Below are 20,146 nucleotides of genomic sequence, written 5' to 3'. Positions count from 1 at the left end.
ACCAGCACCGTCATATCATGATGCTCTTGAAGCCCTGGAAGAGCTCAGCCTTCCTCCTGTCTTCACAGCTGCAGCCAATACTGTGCCTCCAAATGGACCCACATGGATGATTCTTTACTTTAATTAGGCCTGAGCGCCAGTTTGGGCATTGTGCTTCGGGTTCCGTTGGACACATTTCTGGTCCATTCTAGTCCATTCCAGGACAATTGGCCATCTTACGCCCACTATAGTTGGGAGAGTATAATTACAACCTAATAAGTTTACATAGAGACTTTCCATTCTAAAGATAGATACAAGAATTTATAATGGAAATATAAAAAAAAGACAGATGGTATGACTTTAAAATCATGATTGAATTGTATCTGCTTGATCTGGTCCAATTATTCCCTGCAAACTTATCTGCTTCAACTAGAGACTACACTTGATCTTGTCTGTCCACCCCCCTCAACACAAGGCCATGGGAGGTTGACTGGTATGTGTGTCGGTGTGAGTTATAGTTTATAATTTTCTCCTCTCTCTTCTCAACCACCTAACCGCGCCGCCCCCCCGCCCCCCGGCCCTGCTCCCTCACCACCACCACTTTTTTTTAAAATGAATAGATTAGATGATTTTCAATGGTATGCTCTTAACTTGGGGTTCAGGTGAATAATAAATAAACTGATTGAACTTTCTTCACGCAACCCATTTCTTTGGGAGCTCTTGATCAGATTCCTACTTTTTAATCATTTCTAGCTCTCCTCCATTATTCATTAATGTAAATTTGTTAGACTTGGGCAGAGGTTATCTCTTTTAAACAAATGAGATTCAAAGTGTCAGTGAAATAATCTTGCCAGTAATAGACCACCATCATGTTGAAAATTCTGTGATCTGGGTGAGTTTAGCTGCTCATTTCATTGAAATTAGCTTTGAAGGCTGTATTCAGAGAGAGCAGATTCTTGGCCTCAATATAACTGTCTGGTTTGCATCAATGTGACAGTCTGATTGCTCGTCCCCTCAGCCTTATTAACAAATTGTAAATCGCTGTTCTTGGAGAATTTTGCAAGTTGCTACTGTAATGCCTCATTTCCTATAGTCTTCCTCCTGTTACTGTACTATTTCTCAGAAGCAGATGCACCATCCTGGACAGCAGGCTATTAACATCATGTGTGCTATTCCCCTTTGCCTTTTTTAAATAACTTTATTGTGTTTATCAAGGTGAGCATGTTATTGCAAGGGAATTAGATACTTTCCATTTCGAGCACCCATTGTCAACATCAGAACTTTGATGGGATCAGGATGTCTGTATGATGCACATAAACAGTCGAGTAAATTGGATTTTTTTAGTCCTCTATCTTCCCAATTTTCCTTTAGATATCTGACTCAGTCTATATTTACAGCATTTTTCTCCTCAGCCAGTGATATTCTTAAACAAGGAGGCTTGTTTGACGTAGGTGCCTTAGCCCAATTGGTTTTAGGTCGTGTCATGATGAATGCTGACTTGTCATCACATGATGCTGCAAGTGCCTGAACACAGAAATAACTTCTAGGGTCCAAGTTTCCACACGATAAAAAACGGGCGCCCCTCCGAGCTGGGCGCCCGTTTTTCGCGCCTAAAACGGCGCCTAAAAAAAAAACTTGCGATTCTGGAGCGTTCTGCAGCTCCTTGTCTGCCTGGCGTGGCGCCCAGGGGGGCGGAGCTTACACTCGCGCCGATTTTGTAAGTGGGAGGGGGTGGGTACTATTTAAATTAGTTTTTTTCCTGCCGGCAACGCTGCGCGTGTGCGTTGGAGCATTTGCGCACGCGCAGTGTGAAAAAAACATTGGCACTCGGCCATTTTTGTAGTTTTTTGTAGCTGTTTAATTTTTGAACATTTTTTAATAAAAGCACATTGCCATCAGCACTTGCAGCCTTCTCACTGTCTCCTTCCCCCCTCCCCCGTGGGAAAGAACGGGCGCCTCCTCCCCCCACCCGCGGGAAAGAACGGGCGCCTCCTCCCCCCACCCGCGGGAAAGAACGGGCGCCTCCTCCCCCCACCCGCGGGAAAGAACGTGCGCCTCCTCCTCCCTCCCCCGCGGGAAGAACCGGCGCCTCAGGCTGACTGCAGCATTCTCTGTGCTTGAAGCACTTTCACACAGGTAGGAAGATGGTTTATTTAATCTTTTCTTTGCTTATAAATGTTTATTCAGGTTGGATTTATTTGTATAATATTTGTAGAAGTATAAATAAGGATTTATTGTAGAATTTAATGACTTCCCTTCCCCCCCTCCCCCCCCCACCTCGTTCTGGACGCCTAATTTGTAACCTGCGCCTGATTTCTTTTATGTGTAGAACAGGTTTTTTCAGTTCTACAAAAATTTTCACTTGCTCCATTCTAAGTTAGTTTGGAGTACGTTTTCACTGTGGAAACTTTGAAATCAGGTGTCAGTGGCCGGACACGCCCCCTTTTGAAGAAAAAATTCTGTTCCAAAGTAGAACTGTTCTACCTGACTAGAACTGCAAAAAAAAAATGTGGAGAATTGCGATTTCTAAGATAGTCCGTTCTCCACCAGTTGCTCCTAAAAATCAGGCGCAAATCATGTGGAAACTTGGGCCCCTAGTTGTGGCAAGACTTGTCCTATGGCAGTTATCATTCTGCTGCCTTGTGTACATTGGAATTGTTTGCTTCGATTATAAATGCATTTGTCTTATTAAAGTACATGCAATTAAATCAACCTGGTTGTCCTGCCTACCTGTTGATTTTCTGTTATGGTTTTCTTTTCTTGGGTCTCCCATGCATACTGATGTTTCTTGCTGAAAAGCTAGATGGGTGATCTGATCTTTAGTCTCTGACCAGACACAAGTAGGTTTTCAAGATTGGTTTGATGCTTCATTTTGCTCATCTTAATATTAAAGTTTTAGAACAAGACAAACATAAAGTAGAGCAGTGTTGATCAAGATAGATATCTACAAGGAAGTCTAATTCACCTTTGTCTAATTTTGTTTTCCTTAGTATTTGGTGCAAGTGATGCTTGCAAACAGGTTTTTTATATTATTTTACACGGAGCTGGAAAGTAGCTCTCCCTAGGTTGGCTGGTGAGTGGAATTTCTGAATATGATCTCTTGCATACTGTGAGTTTGCTGTACATGGATTTCAGAGAGTTTCTGACAAGTAATTGTAGACATCAGATGACAGCTAGATTGTTTTTATTTTAAACAACGGTTTTCCTTTGGGAAAATTGAAGCACCGTTTTCTGTTCAGGCCATAGTGGAGCCAAAATTGCTCCCTGCCCAAAACGGGGCGCAGCTACTGATTTTTAAGTGCTCCGTCTGTCCCAATGCATGGGGTGGACAATCCAAGGAAATTCAGCTCTTTTTTTTTTTCTTTTTTTGGAGTGGGTTAGATGTGGTGTCATCAGTGGGGCGGCAGTACGGGTGGGTGGAAATGCCTGTCACTCCGAGTCATCAGCACCACGCTGATGATGTCAGCGCGAACGGAAGTGCCACATCGCGCTGATGCGTCACAACGTCCCTCCCCTTCAGTTAAAGTGGAAGGTCGTTGCAAACTCTGCAGCCACTTTAGTGGCACACACTGGCCCACCAGGGAGGGTTTCGGCTGGGCCACTGGCCCATTACTCAAGAGGGGGTGCCAGGTTGCCTTTTGGTGGCCCAGCCAAACCCGTGGCCACCATTGTCATGCTGACAGTTGTCTGACAAAATAAAATGGCGGCCGTGGCAGTGTGCCCTCCCCTTTAAGGACGGACGCGCCGCCCAACCACAAGATGCTTCCTGCTGGATAAAGCTGTCAGTGGCTTCGACTAGCAGTCGATCCGCTCCCATGGGGCAATTTCCCACGCAGGGTGGAAAGGGGACAACGGGGTGGCAACACGGGCGGAGCGGAGACAGTCTCCGCGAGGAAAATCCATGAGGGCAATTTTCAAAATGGCGGCCCCTCATCGCCGACCAAGCGGTGCGTGCTTACCGACCCATGGCAGCCTCTTTGAGGCGGCCACGGCTCTTACAGAGAGGGACCCTGTATGAGCAAAGACTTCGAGAACTGCAGAAATGTTGACAAATGCAAGTTTCTGTGATAGCTCACTGTCTATCTAAGGAATAGATCTGTTTGCTGAACAATCCTCGTCGTCTACTCATTTCAAATGGGAAGTTTTAGTAAGCCAATCATTGGACTTTATTTGTTGAGGGAGAATCCTGGATTCAATAGTGTTCCCAGAATGCTTCAGATGGTAACACAAGATAGAAATTAAAGTGAATTTTTAACCTGTGGTTTTTAATTTGTTAATCGAAAAGCAGTATTTCCTCAAATGTTGCTCCACAGGTTTTGCCTTCGGCTTTTTGTTAAAAATTCTGAAGTGGATACATGATTTGGGAATGGTTATTTGCTGAAAAATAACTCAGTTGTGACTTGAGCCCTTACAAGCTCTTAATGTTATGCAGGGTGAGATCACTCAGCTTAATTTTAGGTTAAAGTATTCAGTTGTGTCCTCTGTGTAACCCTATTTTATCCGAGAAAAAGTTTAGTGAAAATTTGTATTCTTGATGGAAACCACTGTAAAACTGAGCTTGCATTCACTTTTCTTAAAGTTTCTTCAAGGTTGGAGTAACACTTTGTGTTGTATATGCAAGCAATCTAATAATGACTCCACGAGGTAAGTGTATCGTACTTGAACTGTAGTGACCGTAGTCCTTTTTTGCAGCTCCTAGAGTGAGGACACCAAGAGGTGAGCTCCCTTTTATACCTGGTTACATGCAGTGTACAGGTGACCCTTAGGTCTCCAGCAGCAGCACCCTCTGGTGGTACAGGTATAGTGTATACAGAGTGAAGGTACATTCAGTGGTCTAGTGTTACAGTACATACATTAACATGCATACATAACACTTTGTAACTCCGACATGCTGAGTTGTGAAATTGTAGGAAGTGTCAACACTGAGTTCTTGATCTTAGTAAAATAATTTTTTGTGGTTGAGTGTGGAAGAGAAGGGTTGCTGAACAAAGAGCAAAGATTTCCTGATTAGCAAGCAAATGAAATTGGAGGCTATGTCATCTCAGGCCGTACAGAGTGGTCAGTTACAAAGCAGCATGGCCAGAGATTTTGTGAGCATATCTCATGCCTAATCTCTTTGCTGAGACATGGGCCCTGATATTTAGAGGGAGTGTGGCGGTTTGGAACTTGGAAATGCTGGAAACACTGAGTTCCTGCCGAATTCATCATTATCATTTATTTACTCTGTTTCCCGACTGACAACTGCCAAGATTGACTGGCTGGCCGGCGGGAAAACCAGCGGTACAAGGCTGAGGCCGGGGACTGTGTGGTAGGTGGGAGTTCGGACCGGCAATCTGGAGGGATGGCAGACCAGGAGAAATCACAGGTTTGATGGGAGAAGTGAGTTGGTCATTCATGGATGGTGGTGGTGGGGGAGCGAGGGGAGAACCTCTCTCCCTCCTGGTTCACAAGCAGTGCTATAAAAAAACATTTACCTGCTGGATCCAGCTGTTCCTGCCTCCCTTTAGCTGCCGGGTGTTAAATTAGAAGCACTGCCAAAATATCAGGAGCAGAACCACATTTTAATATAATTATAGACCCGCCTCTCGAGCGGGTTACTTGGATGCCCAAAACCCTTTGCGGTTAAAATGGAAGAAGGCAGGTTCGCGGCAGATTGGGGTCCGGTTTCACACATTTGCCGATTTTTTTTTATTTATTTATTTTTTTTTTTTTTTAACCCCATCCCCGACCCTCTGCCGTTAAACTTGGCTCTGCTCCTGATATTTTGGCAGTGCTTCTAATTTAACACCCGGCAGCTAAAGGGAGGCAGGAACAGCTGGATCCAACAGGTAAATGTTTTTTTATAGCACTGCTTGTGAACCAGGAGGGAGAGAGGTTCTCCCCTCGCTCCCCCACCACCACCACCCATGATTGACCAACTCACTTCTCCCATCAAACCTGTGATTTCTCCTAGTCTGCCATCCCTCCAGATTGCCGGTCCGAACTCCCACCTACCACACAGTCTCCGGCTTCAGCCTTGTACCGCTGGTTTTCCCACCGGCCAGCCGGTCAATCTTGTCGGCTGTCAGTCAGGAAACAAAGTAAATAAATGGTAATGATTAATTCGGCAGGACCTCAGTGTTTCCAGCATTTCCAAGTTCCAAACCGCCGCACTCCCCGTAAATATCAGGGCCCATGTCTCAGCAAAGAGATTAGGCATGAGATATGCTCACAAAATCTCTGGCCTGAGATGACATAGCCTCCAATTTCATTTGCTTGATAATCAGGAAATCTTTGCTCTTTGTTCAGCAACCCTTCTCTTCCACACTCGACCACAAAAAATTATTTTACTAAGATCAAGAACTCGGTGTTGACACTTCCTACAATTTCACAACTCAGCATGTTGTGTCCCTAAGTCATTAAGAAACATGAAGGGAGAAGAGAAACCTCCTTCCCAAAGAAGAAAAGAACAGGTAAGCTAATGCCAACTTAAGGACTCCCAGGTGTCAGACAGAGGCTTGGTCGAACGTTATAATATTTGCATTTCTATAGCACCTTAGCATGACAAAACCTCTCTAGGCACTTTACACAGTGAATTGCATTTAATTAGTGACTATTATGTAAGCAGACATATCTGTGTCTTAACATTCTAACGAGGATATAAATATAACGTAATCTTTCTGCAGTTTTTTGGGACAAGAAAGCTACTTTAAATTCTGTTTGTTTTCTCTATTCAGATCTGTCCGTTGCGAAGAGGAAGTTTGCAGAATCATTGAATGAATTTAAGTTTCAATGTATTGGAGATGCAGAGACAGATGATGAGATCTGTATAGGTGCGTTTTATTTTTATTCTGTTCACTGCATGCCCTTTGTGAAAAGCTTCACAAACTACGAATGGAATGAAATTGATAAATGACCATAGCACAAAATGGGTTAATAGAGAATTGGCAGCCCGCTTTGCACTGCGCCTGATTTTAGTTTTCATTGGTTAACAAGGTGAGTTGGAGCTTGACAGGTGCATGGTCTGAAACGGATATGTCTCAATATTGGTAGATTAGGGAGTGAGTGTGAAGAGTTACTGATGCATGGTCCGAGATGGCTATGGCCCTGTGATGCAACTTTTGATTCCACGTAGGTGTAACTGTTTTAGGAAGAAGATTTTTAGACTCTCTTTTTGTGGGATTTGAAAGAAAATGAATTCAATGTCTGAACCACGTAGCTTGCCGTACATCCCCGTGTCTCTCCACCTCTTTCTCAGTCTCTTCATCTCTCCAATTCCCCAGTCTCCACTTCTCTTCCAGCCTCCAATCCCCAGCCTCTCCATCTCTCCCCAGCCTGGAGGCCTGTCCATCTGTGGATGGCAGATACAGTTTATATCTCCTACAATTCTTCTTTGTGCAGAAGCAAGCAAAAGGAATGTTGCTATGGCAAAAATACACTAAATATAATATCCCCCCCTGCTATTCAACCCCTAATGAGGATGCCTTTTATCCAGGGTGATCTTTGCAAGAGTATAAGGCAGATGCTCATTAGTCACTTTATGGCCAATCCTCTGTCCCTGGATGAGTTTGGTGTGCTCTGAAATGCCATATTGGATTGCTCTTTCTAGGGGTAAGCCAGAAATTTCTTTCCATTTGGCTGATTGAGACTGTTGACCAGTGTTGAGTTGCTGTGTTGTGTGCACTGGTTTGCTGGGCATGTTGTCCACAGATAAAGATAGCTTTTCTGTGGGTTGCTGAAGCACCTCCCCCAGTGGGCCTCCAATTATTAGGTTTGTCCCTTTCCTTCCCTTTGGTGCCTTCATGACCTGTGTAAGTGCTTTCCCCCAGGTCTATCACTCTGTTTGCTCTTGTGTAACATCGTGTATACCTTTTCCCTAGTATAATGTTTTAAGGCCAGCTTTTTTTTTAAAAATCACAGTACGTTCTGGTCCATTAGCCCAATTAAGTCTGGTCCATTAGCCCAATTAAGAAAATAATCTTCAAATTTGTTGCTACCTCGCAGACCACTTTTTTGATTTGTTTTATTCACTCAACTTATTTCTTCAGTGCTCATTTATTGAACAATTCTGGAGCAAAAAGTAACAAGCCTAATTAGATTTACTCTGCACAACAATATGACTCTAATTTAATCGCATTTTTTTTTGTAATCCATTACTCTCTCTGCCATTACTACATTATACATCAATGGGACAGGTTAGACAATGTCATCTCATTTCCATGAAATACTTTTCTGTTTAGAGATACGATCATGATGGAGAACAGAAGGCATTGTGAGGAAAGTAGCTATAACCACCAAAATTGTGGATCATTAGAGTTTGTATTTATAAAAAATATTTACAGCTTTTATATCATTTATCGAACTAATTGCCTTACTCTACGCTATGTTTTACTTTTGATGCCAGCTGAGCTAGCAGGTGGAATGTTAGTTTCATCTCTGCTTTTTGCCTTGTGTATTGGAAGACCAGTGAACCATGCCACTGTGTGATCCTGTACTCTGGCCTTCAATTTTGTTTTATGCACAAAGTAATTGATGTCAACTTAAGTTGATTCCATTTATTATTTTTAGAGGCAGCTGTAGTCATTTCTATTGGTTAATTTGTACTTTTTCTTTAAAGCGAGGTCACTTCAGGAGTTTGCAGGAGTTCTAAAGAATCTTGAAGATGAGCGAGGGCGATTGGTGAGTTTTATCTTGGGTAATATTTATGAAATATGCATTACTTTTGAAGGGGAGGAGACTAAGATCGCTGTAATGGGGACTTAGCATAATGGGTAAGATTTTACATGGGCAATATAAAATTTGCTGTTTGAATGTTCCAGGGAATTTTAGGCAGAGGTTTGAAAAAACATTCCAGTAAGTTGCTGGTGTAATTCTGCCCCCTTCTGGATTGCACCAAAAATGCATGCATCAACTTCAGTGTTTTAACTCTGATATCAATTGATACGTTTTAATTAAAAAAATACAAATTTAAGATACATTTTATACTAAGGAAACATATTCTCTATACTTTCTCTGCCTGAACTGACTATAGGGTAATTGTTGGAAATTTATCCTTCACCTTTATTTCATTACACAGAATTGACACAATAACCTAGCCCACCTGGGGGGAAACTAGATTGGATTGGCCACCTGATTAAACCCCATCCGATTTGACTTTCTGTTGACTTCAACATCTGCACACATGATTGTTCAAGTAAAAACCTACTGAAACAAGTGCATTTAGTTTATTGAATTGTTGAAGTTTGCACTAGGAGAAAAGTTGTGCAATCTTTGCAGTAGAGATGGTGTTTGAGTGTTTGTGGTTTACACAAATACAATTTGTCCTCGATCTAGTGATGGTGCAGACAGAGCTCCTGTTTTTATACACAGGGACTACAATGGTTCAAGAAGAAGGCTGACCACCATCTTCTCAGGGCAACTAGGGATGGACAATAAATGTGGTCTTGCCAGTGTTGTCCATTTCCCAAAACCAAAATAAAAAACTTCTCCCGTGTCATATGAGTATACAATGTTCTTCTACTTGAAGCTCTAAATAGATATGTTACTTGGTAGTGACGTATGAAGACAAAGGATTGACTCCTTGTGAAAAATGAATTCGGAGGAATATGGCTATTGCTGAATTTAGGCTGGCTTTGCGGTCTTGGACTTTGATTTCAATGAGCTACAATATGTTGACGAAAAAAATAAGTTCTGCTTTAATCATTGGAATTGTACTGAAGCTTAATGTTAGAGATGCATGCTATTATGAAATTAGTTGCACCTTGCCCATTTAAATTAATTTGAGAAAAGGAACATTGTCCTATTACTCGAGCCATGTTTCTTTGTATTCTGTCCACTTGCAGGGCCCAGGTTTCGAGCCACGCCTAGAACGGCGCAGTCCCGACCTGGACGCCCATTTTCGCGCCACAAAGTGCGCCTAAAAAAAACCTCCAGATTCCCCACCTCCCTGCAGGTCCTCTGGCCCTCGGCGCAGCAGGAGCTGTAGGGGGCGGAGCCAGGTCCCTGCGCTGAAAACAGTGCCAGGACCTCTGCACATGTGCGCTACAGTGGCGCGCATGTTCAGTAGCTCTAGGCGCCCAAAACTGTGTGGGAGGGGCCGAAGCACGCAGCCCCTAGCCCTGGCCGAATGGCCTCACTGGGGCCGCGTGCATAAGGCTCCTCCCACGGCCAGTTCCTGCTTCCTCCTGACCCGACTCGATTCCCACCTCCGGACCGGACCCCGACCTGACACCCGCTTCCCCTCCGCCCCCCCCCCCCCCCCCCAGGCCCTGGACCCGACACCGACCTGACTCCCGCTTCCCCCCCGCCTCCGACCCGACTTCCGTTCCCCACCCCCCGCCCCCGGACCCGACACCGACCTTACTCCCGCTTCCCCCCCGCCCCCGGACCCGACTCTCGATTTTCCCCCCCCCCCCCCCCCGCCTCCAGGCCTGACCCCGACTCCCGCTGCCCCCCCCCCCCGCCCCGGACCCGACACCGACCTGACTCCCGCTTCCCCCCCGGACCCGACCCGACTCCCGCTCCCCCCCGCCTCCGGACCGGACCCGGCACTGACCCGACTCCTGCTCCCCCCCCCCCCCCCACCTCCGGACCCGACTCCCGCTCCCCCCCCCCCCGCCCCCGGACTGGATCCGACCTGACCTCCCTCCCCCCGACCTGACCTCCCTCTCCCTCCCTCCCCCCGACCCGAACCGAACCGACCTCCCTCCCACCATCCCCCGACCCGCGCTCCCCCCGACCCGACCCAACGCCACCTACCTGTAAATCTGGTGCTGGGGGACGTGCCCTACCCGAAGTCTTGGGCCCGACCCGTTCAGCCTCCCTCCCCCTTCTCCTTCCCACCACCCCCCCCCAATCTCCTTTCCCCCGCCCCCAATCTCCTTCTTTCCCCTCCGCCCAATCTCCTTCTTCCCCCCCCCCCCCAATCTCCTTCTTCCCCCCCCCCCCCAATCTCCTTCTTCCCCCCCCCCCCCCCCAATCTCCTTCTTCCCCCCCCCCCCCCAATCTCCTTCTTCCCCCCCCCCCCAATCTCCTTCTTCCCCCCCCCCCCAATCTCCTTCTTCCCCCCCCCCAATCTCCTTCTTCCCCCCCCCCAATCCTCCTTCTTTCCCCCCCCCCAATCTCCTTCTTCCCCCCCCCCCCAATCTCCTTCTTCCCCCCCCCCCCCCCAATCTCCTTCTTCCCCCCCCCCCCCAATCTCCTTCTTCCCCCCCCCCCCAATCTCCTTCTTCCCCCCCCCCCCAATCTCCTTCTTCCCCCCCCCCCAATCTCCTTCTTCCCCCCCCCCAATCTCCTTCTTCCCCCCCCCAATCTCCTTCTTCCCCCCCCCCCAATCTCCTTCTTTCCCCCCCCCCCAATCTCCTTCTTCCCCCCCCCCCAATCTCCTTCTTCCCCCCCCCAATCTCCTTCTTCCCCCCCCCCCAATCTCCTTCTTCCCCCCCCCCCAATCTCCTTCTTCCCCCCCCCAATCTCCTTCTTCCCCCCCCCCCAATCTCCTTCTTCCCCCCCCTCCCCCCAATCTCCTTCTCCCCCCCCCCCCAATCTGCTTCTTCCCCCCCCCCCTAATCTCCTTCCTTCCCCCCCCTACCCCCCCCCATCTCCTTCTTCCCCCCCCCCAATCTCCTTCTTCCCCCCCCCCCCCAATCTCCTTCTTCCCCCCCCCCCCAATCTCCTTCTTCCCCCCCCCCCAATCTCCTTCTTCCCCCCCCCCAATCTCCTTCTTCCCCCCCCCCCAATCTCCTTCTTCCCCCCCCCCCCAATCTCCTTCTTCCCCCCCCCCAATCTCCTTCTTCCCCCCCCAATCTCCTTCTTCCCCCCCCCCAATCTCCTTCTTCCCCCCCCCCAATCTCCTTCTTCCCCCCCCCCAATCTCCTTCTTCCCCCCCCCAATCTCCTTCTTCCCCCCCCTCCCCCCAATCTCCTTCTCCCCCCCCCCCAATCTGCTTCTTCCCCCCCCCCTAATCTCCTTCCTTCCCCCCCCTACCCCCCCCCAATCTCCTTCTCCCCCCCCCAATCTGCTTCTTCCCCCCCCCCCCCTAATCTCCTTCCTTCCCCCCCCTACCCCCCCCCAATCTCCTTCTTCCCCCCCCCCCAATCTCCTTCTTCCCCCCCCCCCCCAATCTCCTTCTTCCCCCCCCCCCCAATCTCCTTCTTCCCCCCCCCCAATCTCCTTCTTCCCCCCCCCCAATCTCCTTCTTCCCCCCCCCCAATCTCCTTCTTCCCCCCCCCAATCTCCTTCTTCCCCCCCCCCCCAATCTCCTTCTTCCCCCCCCCCAATCTCCTTCTTCCCCCCCCCCCAATCTCCTTCTTCCCCCCCCCCAATCTCCTTCTTCCCCCCCCCAATCTCCTTCTTCCCCCCCCTCCCCCCAATCTCCTTCTCCCCCCCCCCCAATATGCTTCTTCCCCCCCCCCCTAATCTCCTTCCTTCCCCCCCCTACCCCCCGCTAATCTCCTTCCTTCCCCCTACCCCCCGCTAATCTCCTTCCTTCCCCCTCCCCCCCGCTAATCTCCTTCCTTCCCCCTCCCCCCCGCTAATCTCCTTCCTTCCCCCTCCCCCCCCCAATCTCCTTCCTCCCCCCCCCCCCAATCTCCTTCCTCCCCCCCCCCCAATCTCCTTCCTCCCCCCCAATCTCCTTCCTCCCCCCCAATCTCCTTCTCCTCCCCCCCCCAATCTCCTTCTCCTCCCCCCCCCAATCTCCTTCTCCTCCCCCCCCCAATCTCCTTCTCTTCCCCCCCCAATCTCCTTCTCTTCCCCCCCCAATCTCCTTCTCTCCCCCCCCCCCAATCTCCTTCTCTCCCCCCCCCCCCAATCTCCTTCTCTCCCCCCCCAATCTCCTTCTCTCTCCCCCCCCCCCAATCTCCTCTTCCCCCCCCCCCCCAATCTCCTTCTCCCCCCCCCTCCCCAATCTCCTCCCCACCCCAATCTTCTTCTCCCCCCCCCCCAATCTCCTTTCTCCCCATTATCCCCTTCTCTCCCCCATCCCTCCCCTATCCCTCCCTCCCCTCTACCCCCCTCCCCTCGCTGTCAGAAACACAGTCACTGACAGACAGAGAATGAGAGACACACACAGACAGACAGAGATAGAGACACTGACAGAGACACACTGGTGGGGGGGCGGGGGGGCATCCCAGCACGCTGTTGGAGGGCTCCCGGTGCTGCAGTCGGTAAGTAGAAAATGTTTTATTGATTTTTTAAAAATTATTTCTTAATTTTTTTGATTGATTTATTGATGTATTTATCATTTATTATTGATGATGGCTCTTTATTTGTAAAACTGAAGTGTTTAATGTTTGTAAACTTCCCTTTAAACCCCCCCACCCCCCATTCCCTACGCCTGATTTGTAACCTACGCCTGATTTTCTAAAGTGTAGACAAGGTTTTTTCGAGCGTACAAAAATCTTCACTTACTCCATTCTAAGTTAGTTTGGAGTAAGTTTTCACTCACAAAACTTTGAAATCAGGCGTAAGTGGCCGGACACGCCCCCTTTTGAAAAAAAAATTCTGTTTCAAAGTGAAACTGTTCTAACTGACTAGAACTGGAGCAAACTAAATGACGAGAAATCTGATTTCTAAGATACTCCGTTCTACACCAGTTGCTCCTAAAAATCAGGAGCAAATCATGTGGAAACTTGGGGCCGCAGTGTGTATGGGGTGAAACTTTTAACACTGGTTTATTTTCATGCAAGATTGAGAATGCTGGTGAAGTCCTCATCAGTCCACTGGAAAGATTTCGGAAGGAGCAGATAGGAGCTGCAAAGGTAATCTGCCTAATTTCGTTCTGTCTCTTCCTTCTTTCCCCCCTCATTTGTCTTGCTCTCCCTCACTTTTTTCTTTTTTTTTCTCGCCCTGGCTCCACCCCCCCCCCCCCCCCCCCACCCTAATAAGAGGTATTCTTCTGTTGTAGTGAGTACTTCCTCTACTCTGACAAGTTGTTTCATTATCGCAAAGTGCTTCATCAGGTTGCCACGTGCCAGTAGATCTGTTGTAGTGTGACCTTTTTATAACCAACAAAACTGAAGAAAGCAGAGGTTTTGCCCTGAGTCAAATGGGCCAGCTTATTATACAATATTTTTAGACAGGATAAATGTGATTTTTAAAATTGTTTTAGGTATCTGAAAAAGAGTTACTTTGCTTCATTCAGGGCAGCTACAAATACATAAATGGTTTCAATGAGAGGTGACTAGTTTTAGTGTGACTCAACCTTTAATTCGCACAAAATTTGCTCGCTGACTGGGCAATCTTTCATTGAAATGCTATTAAGTGCAAATAAGATGAACAAGTAAACACATCACGGCCCAATAGTCCAGCTCTCTATTCACAGGAGAAAATCTGTTATCTAACCCATCGAGTGGACGAAATATAGAAAGACCATAACTCAAAACCTCTAGAATCTGTTGTAAATATCTTTCAAATCCTGACTGGTATAATCTGTCGATTTCCTTTCAATTGAAGTGAATGGAAGATGAGAGGGGTTTGAGAGAAGGGGTAAGGGAGGCCCGTGCAGCAGAGCTGGCCTCCAGTCGTCTTGGGTAATCCTTGCCACTGGACTAAGACCTAGCCCTGTTAAGCCTGTGTGGTGGCTGGTGTGCAACGGCCAGCACACGTTAAGAAAATCCACGCACAGGCATCTTCCACCCTTCAGGATGTAGTTCGGGATCTGGAATATCAGGTCCTTCATTGAAATACCGATGAACTCATCCCTTTTTGTCGTGGAAGCAAGTCATCCTCGTTTTGAGGGACTGCCTATGATGATGATGATGATGTGCAAATCTGCAGACGAGGGAAATAAATGAAGTTGAATAAATGAATATATTTACAAGGAAGATGGTCAATGTCTATTAATATCTGTGACATGAAAAGCTGCTCTTGACATAAAGATTCCAACCAGCTGCTCAACTTCAAGTCCTTTTCAGATCAATTTGACTGCTAGGCCCTGAAATGTTCCCAGGATTCCACCAATCTCTTGCTGAAGTTACAGTGGGAGATAAGAACAACTTCTGCAATAACTTGCCCACAAGTCAGATAAAACTGCACTTTTAAACTAACAGCTGTCCAGCCTTTGGCCCTCCATTTGCCACAATACCTCCTGCAGCCAACAACTTGCAAAACCACTCCCTCAACTCCACCTTTTTGATAACCTTGCTCCCAGCTATGCCTTCTTTATCTCTTATTCCTGGCATTCCTCCTAGTATGGCCCAAATTGTAGTGTGAGCCGTGGCTCAGTGGGTAGCACACTCACGTCTGAGTCAGCAGGTTGTGAGTTCAAGTCCCACTCCAGGGACTTGAGCACATAAATCTAGGCTTGCACTCCAGTGTCGGAGGTGCCATCTTTCGGATGAGACGTTAAACCGAGGCTCCGTCTGCCCCCATAGGTGGACATAAATAAATAAATAGAAACATAGAAAATAGGTGCAGGAGTAGGCCATTCGGCCCTTTGAGCCTGCACCACCATTCAATAAGATCATGGCTGATCATTCACCTCCGTACCCCTTTCCTGCTTTCTCTCCATACCCCTTGATCCCTTTAGCCGTAAGGGCCATATCTAACTCCCTCTTGAATATATCCAATGAACTGGCATCAACAACCCTCTGCAGTAGAAAATTCTACAGGTTAACAACTCTCTGAATGAAGAAGTTTCTCCTCATCTCAGTCCTAAATGGTTTACCCCTTATCCTTAGACTATGTCCCCTGGTTCTGGACTTCCTCAACATCGGGAACATTCTTCCTGCATCTAACCTGTCCAGTCCTGTCAGAATTTTATATGATGCTATGAGATCCCCTCTCATCCTTCTAAACTCCAGTGAATACAGGCCCAGTCGATCCAGTCTCTCCTCATATGTCAGTCCTGCCATCCCGGGAATCAGTCTGGTGAACCTCCACTGCACTTCCTCAAGAGCAAAAACATCCTTCCTCAGATTAGGAGACCAAAACTGAACACAATATTCCAGGTGAGGCCTCGCTAAGGCCCTGTACAACTGCAGTAAGACTTCCCTGCTCCTATACTCAAATCCCCTAGCTATGAAGGCCAACATATCATTTGCTGCCTTCGCCGCCTGCTGTACCTGCATGCCCACTTTCAATGACTGATGTACCATGACACCCAGATCTCGTTGCACCTCCCCTTTTCCTAATCTGCTACCATTCAGATAATCTGCCTTTGTGTTTTTGCCACCAAAGTGGATCACCTCACATTTATCCACATTATACTGCATCTGCCATGTGTTTGCCCACTCACCTAACCTGTCCAAGTCACCCTGCAGCCACTTGGCATCCTCCTCACAGCTCACACGGCCATCCAGTTTAGTGTCATCTGCAAACTTGGAGATATTACACTCAATTCCTTCATCTAAATCATTGCTGTATATTGTAAATAGCTGGGGTCCCAGCACTGAGCCCTGCGGCATCCCACTAGTCATTGCCTGCCATTCTGAAAAGGACCCGTTTATCCCGACTCTCTGCTTCCTGTCTGCCAACCAGTTCTCTATCCACGTCAATACATTACCCCCAATACCATGTGCTTTAATTTTTCACACCAATCTCTTGTGTGGGACCTTGTCAAAAGCCTTTTGAGAGTCCAAATACACCACATCCACTGGTTCTCCCTTGTCCACTTTACTAGTTACATCCTCAAAAAATTCCAGAAGATTTGTCAAGCATGATTTCCCTTTCATAAATCCATGCTGACTTGGACCGATCCTATCGCTGCTTTCCAAATGCGCTGCTATTTCATCTTTAATAATTGATTCCAACATTTTCCCCACTACTGATGTCAGGCTAACCGGTCTATAATTACCTGTTTTCTGTCTCCCTCCTTTCTTAAAAAGTGGTGTTACATTAGCGACCCTCCAGTCCATAGGAACTGATCCAGAGTCGATAGATGGTTGGAAAATGATCACCAATGCATCCACTATTTCTAGGGCCACTTCCTCAAGTACTCTGGGACGCAGACTATCAGACCCCGGGGATTTATCGGCCTTCGATTCCATCAATTTCCCTAACACAATTTCCCGCCTAATAAGGATTTCCTTCAGTTCCTGCTTCTCACTAGACCCTCGGTCCCCTAGTATTTCCAGAAGGTTATCTGTGTCTTCCTTCGTGTAGATAGAACCAAAGTATTTGTTTAACTGGTCCGCCATTTCTTTGTTCCCCATTATAAATTCACCTGAATTTGACTGCAAGGGACCTACGTTTGTCTTCACTAATCTTTTTCTCTTCACATATCTGTAGAAGCTTTTGCAGTCAGTTTTTATGTGCCCGGCAAGCTTCCTCTCATACTCTATTTTCCACCCCTTAATTAAACCCTTTGTCCTCCTCTGCTGTATTAGAAAATTCTCCCAGTCCTCAGGTTTGCTGCTTTTTCTGGCCAATTTATATGCCTCTTCCTTGGATTTAACACAATCCTTAATTTCCCTTGTTAGCCACGGTTGAGCCATCTTCCCCGTTTTATTTTTACTCCAGACTGGGATGTACAATTGTTGAAGTTCATCCATGTGATCTTTAAATGTTTGCCATTGCCTATCCACTGTCAACCCTTTAAGTATCACTCGCCAGTCTATTCTAGCTAATTCACGTCTCATACCATCGGTTACCTTTCCTTAAGTTCAGGACCCTAGTCTCTGAATTAACTGTGTCACTCTTCATCTTAATAAAGAATTCTACCATATTATGGTCACTCTTCCCCAAGGGGCCTCGCACAGCAAGATTGCTAATTAGTCCTTTCTCATTACACATCACCCAGTCTAGGATGGCCAGCCCTCTAGTTGGTTCCTCGACCTATTGGTCTAGAAAACTATTCCTAATACACTCCAGGAAATCCTCCTCCACCGCATTGCTACCAGTTTGGTTAGCCCAATCAATATGTAGATTAAAGTCGCCCATGATAACTGCTGTACCTTTATTGCACGCATCCCTAATTTCTTGTTTGATGCTGTCCCCACCCTCACTACTACTGTTTGGTGGTCTGTACACAACTCCCACTAGCGTTTTCTGCCCTTTGGTATTCTGTAGCTCCACCCATATCGATTCCACATCATCCAAGCTAATGTCTTTCCTTACTATTGTGTTAATTTCCTCTTTAACCAGCAACGCCACCCCACCTCCTTTTCCTTTGTCCTTCCTGGATGTTGAGTTCGCAGCCGTGGTCACCTTGGAGCCATGTCTACGTGATGCCAATTACATCATATCCGTTAACTGCGACCTGCGCAGCTAATTCGTCCACCTTATTACAAATACTCCTCGCATTGAGGCACAGAGCCTTCAGGCTTGTCTTTTTAGCACACTTTGCCCCTTTAGAATTTTGCAGTAATAAGGCCCTTTTTGCTTTTTGCCTTGGGTTTCTCTGCCTTCCACTTTTAGTTTTCTTCTTTCTATCTTTTGCTTTTGTCCCCATTCTACATCACTCTGTCTCCCTGCATAGGTTCCCACCCCCCTGCCATATTAGTTTAACCCCTCCCCAATAGCACTAGAAAACGCTCCCCCTCGGACATTGGTCCCGGTCTGCCCAGGTGCAGACCGTCCGGTTTGTACTGTTCCCACCTTCCCCAGAACCGGTTCCAATGTCCCAGGAATTTGAATCTCTCCCTTCTGTACCACTCCTCAAGCCACGTATTCATCTGAGCTATCCTGCGATTCCTACTCCTGACTAGCACGTGGCACTGGTAGCAATCCTGAGATTACTAGTTTTGAGGTGCTGCTTTTTAATTTAGCTCCTAGCTCCCTAAATTCATCTTGTAGGACCTCATCCTGTTGTTTACCTATATCATTGGTACCTATATGCCCAGCGACAACTGGCTGTTCACCCTCCCCCTTCAAAATGTCCTGCAACTACCCAGAGACATCCTTGACCCTTGCACCAGGGAGGCAACATACCATTCTGGAATCTCGATTGCGGCTGCAGAAACATCTGTCTATTCCCCTTACAATAGAATCCTCGACCACTATAGCTCTCCCACTCTTTTTGCTGCCCTCCTGTGCAGCAGAGCCACCCACGGTGCCATGAATTTGGCTGCTGCTGCTCTCCCCTGATGAGTCATCCCCCTCAACAGTGCCCAAAGTGGTGTATCTGTTTTGCAGGGGGATGTCCGCAGGGGACCCCTGCACTACCTTGCTTCCACTGCTCTTCCTGTTGGTCATCCATCCCCTTTACCTGTGGTGTGGCCAACTCACTAAACATGCTATTCACAATATCCTCAGCATCGCGGATGCTCCAGAGTAAATCCACCCATAGCTCCAGTGCCGCAATGCGGTCTGTCAGGTGCTGCAGCCAGATACACTTCCCGCACATGTAATCATCAGGGACACTGGAAGCGTCCCTGACTTCGCACATAGCAGAGGAGGAGCATAACACGTGTCTGAGCTCTCCTGCCATGACTTAAGTCTTAGATTATCTTAATTTGGCAACAACAATGCTAAAGGTTACTTACTGATAAAGAAAAGAAAAAGAAAAACTACTCGCCAATTGCCAGCCAATCACTTACCCCCTTGGCTGTGACGTCACCCTTCGATTTCTTTCTACTTTTTTGCCTTCTCTCCCTGTTGCAGCTGTACCGGCTGGCCTTTTATAGGCCTCCCCACGCTACCGCTCTGCCTCACGAACTCCCCGCTGGCTCCTGGACGATGCTGGGCCTTATATAGGCCTCCCCACGCTGCTGCTCCGCCTCATGAACTCCCCAACAAATAATGGCACTATTTTGGAAAAGAGCAGGGGAGTTATCCCTGGTATTCTGATAATATTTATCCTCAATCATTGTAACAAAACAGATTATCTGGACATTATCACATTATTGTTTGTGGGAGTTGCTGTGTGCAAATATCTGCCGTGTTTCCCACATTACAACAGTGACTACACTCCAAAAAATACTTAATTGGTTGTAAAGTGTCGGTGGTCATAAAAGATGCTATATAAATGCAAGTCATTCTTTCAATCATTGCTGCTGCAATTTAAAAGAATGCAGACTTAACTAACCTTTTCTTAAATGTTGACATGGTCTCTGCTTCTATAACCAACTTTTACGATACTATTCGTAGCTTCATTACTGTGTAAATAGAAAAAAAAAGTTTCTCATGCTCTGTCTTAAAGCTTATGGTTATGTCCCCTTGGCCTGGGTCATTAACCACGGGAAACAGTCCATTTCTATATACCACAGCCCAACCATTCATAATTTTAAATTGCCCTATCAAATCACCCCCT

General features: G+C 47.2%; 1 protein-coding gene across 2 annotated transcripts in view; it reads left to right on the top strand.

Annotated features, from left to right (window-relative positions):
- The window catches only part of LOC139262928 (rho GTPase-activating protein 26-like), a 257,392-nt gene that overhangs the window by 81,710 nt on the left and 155,536 nt on the right, over nucleotides 1–20,146 (top strand). For both annotated transcript variants that reach the window (XM_070878245.1, XM_070878243.1), the window contains exons 2-4: nucleotides 6,696–6,791; nucleotides 8,576–8,637; nucleotides 13,644–13,715. In XM_070878245.1, the coding sequence (XP_070734346.1) occupies nucleotides 6,696–6,791; nucleotides 8,576–8,637; nucleotides 13,644–13,715 (230 nt within the window). The remainder of the gene's footprint in view (nucleotides 1–6,695; nucleotides 6,792–8,575; nucleotides 8,638–13,643; nucleotides 13,716–20,146) is intronic.

Source organism: Pristiophorus japonicus, chromosome 4 (genome assembly GCF_044704955.1).
Source record: "Pristiophorus japonicus isolate sPriJap1 chromosome 4, sPriJap1.hap1, whole genome shotgun sequence".
NCBI lineage: Eukaryota > Metazoa > Chordata > Chondrichthyes > Pristiophoridae > Pristiophorus > Pristiophorus japonicus.
The sequence above is the reverse complement of the archived record's forward strand: the minus strand, read 5'-3'. Positions and strand labels throughout refer to the sequence as shown.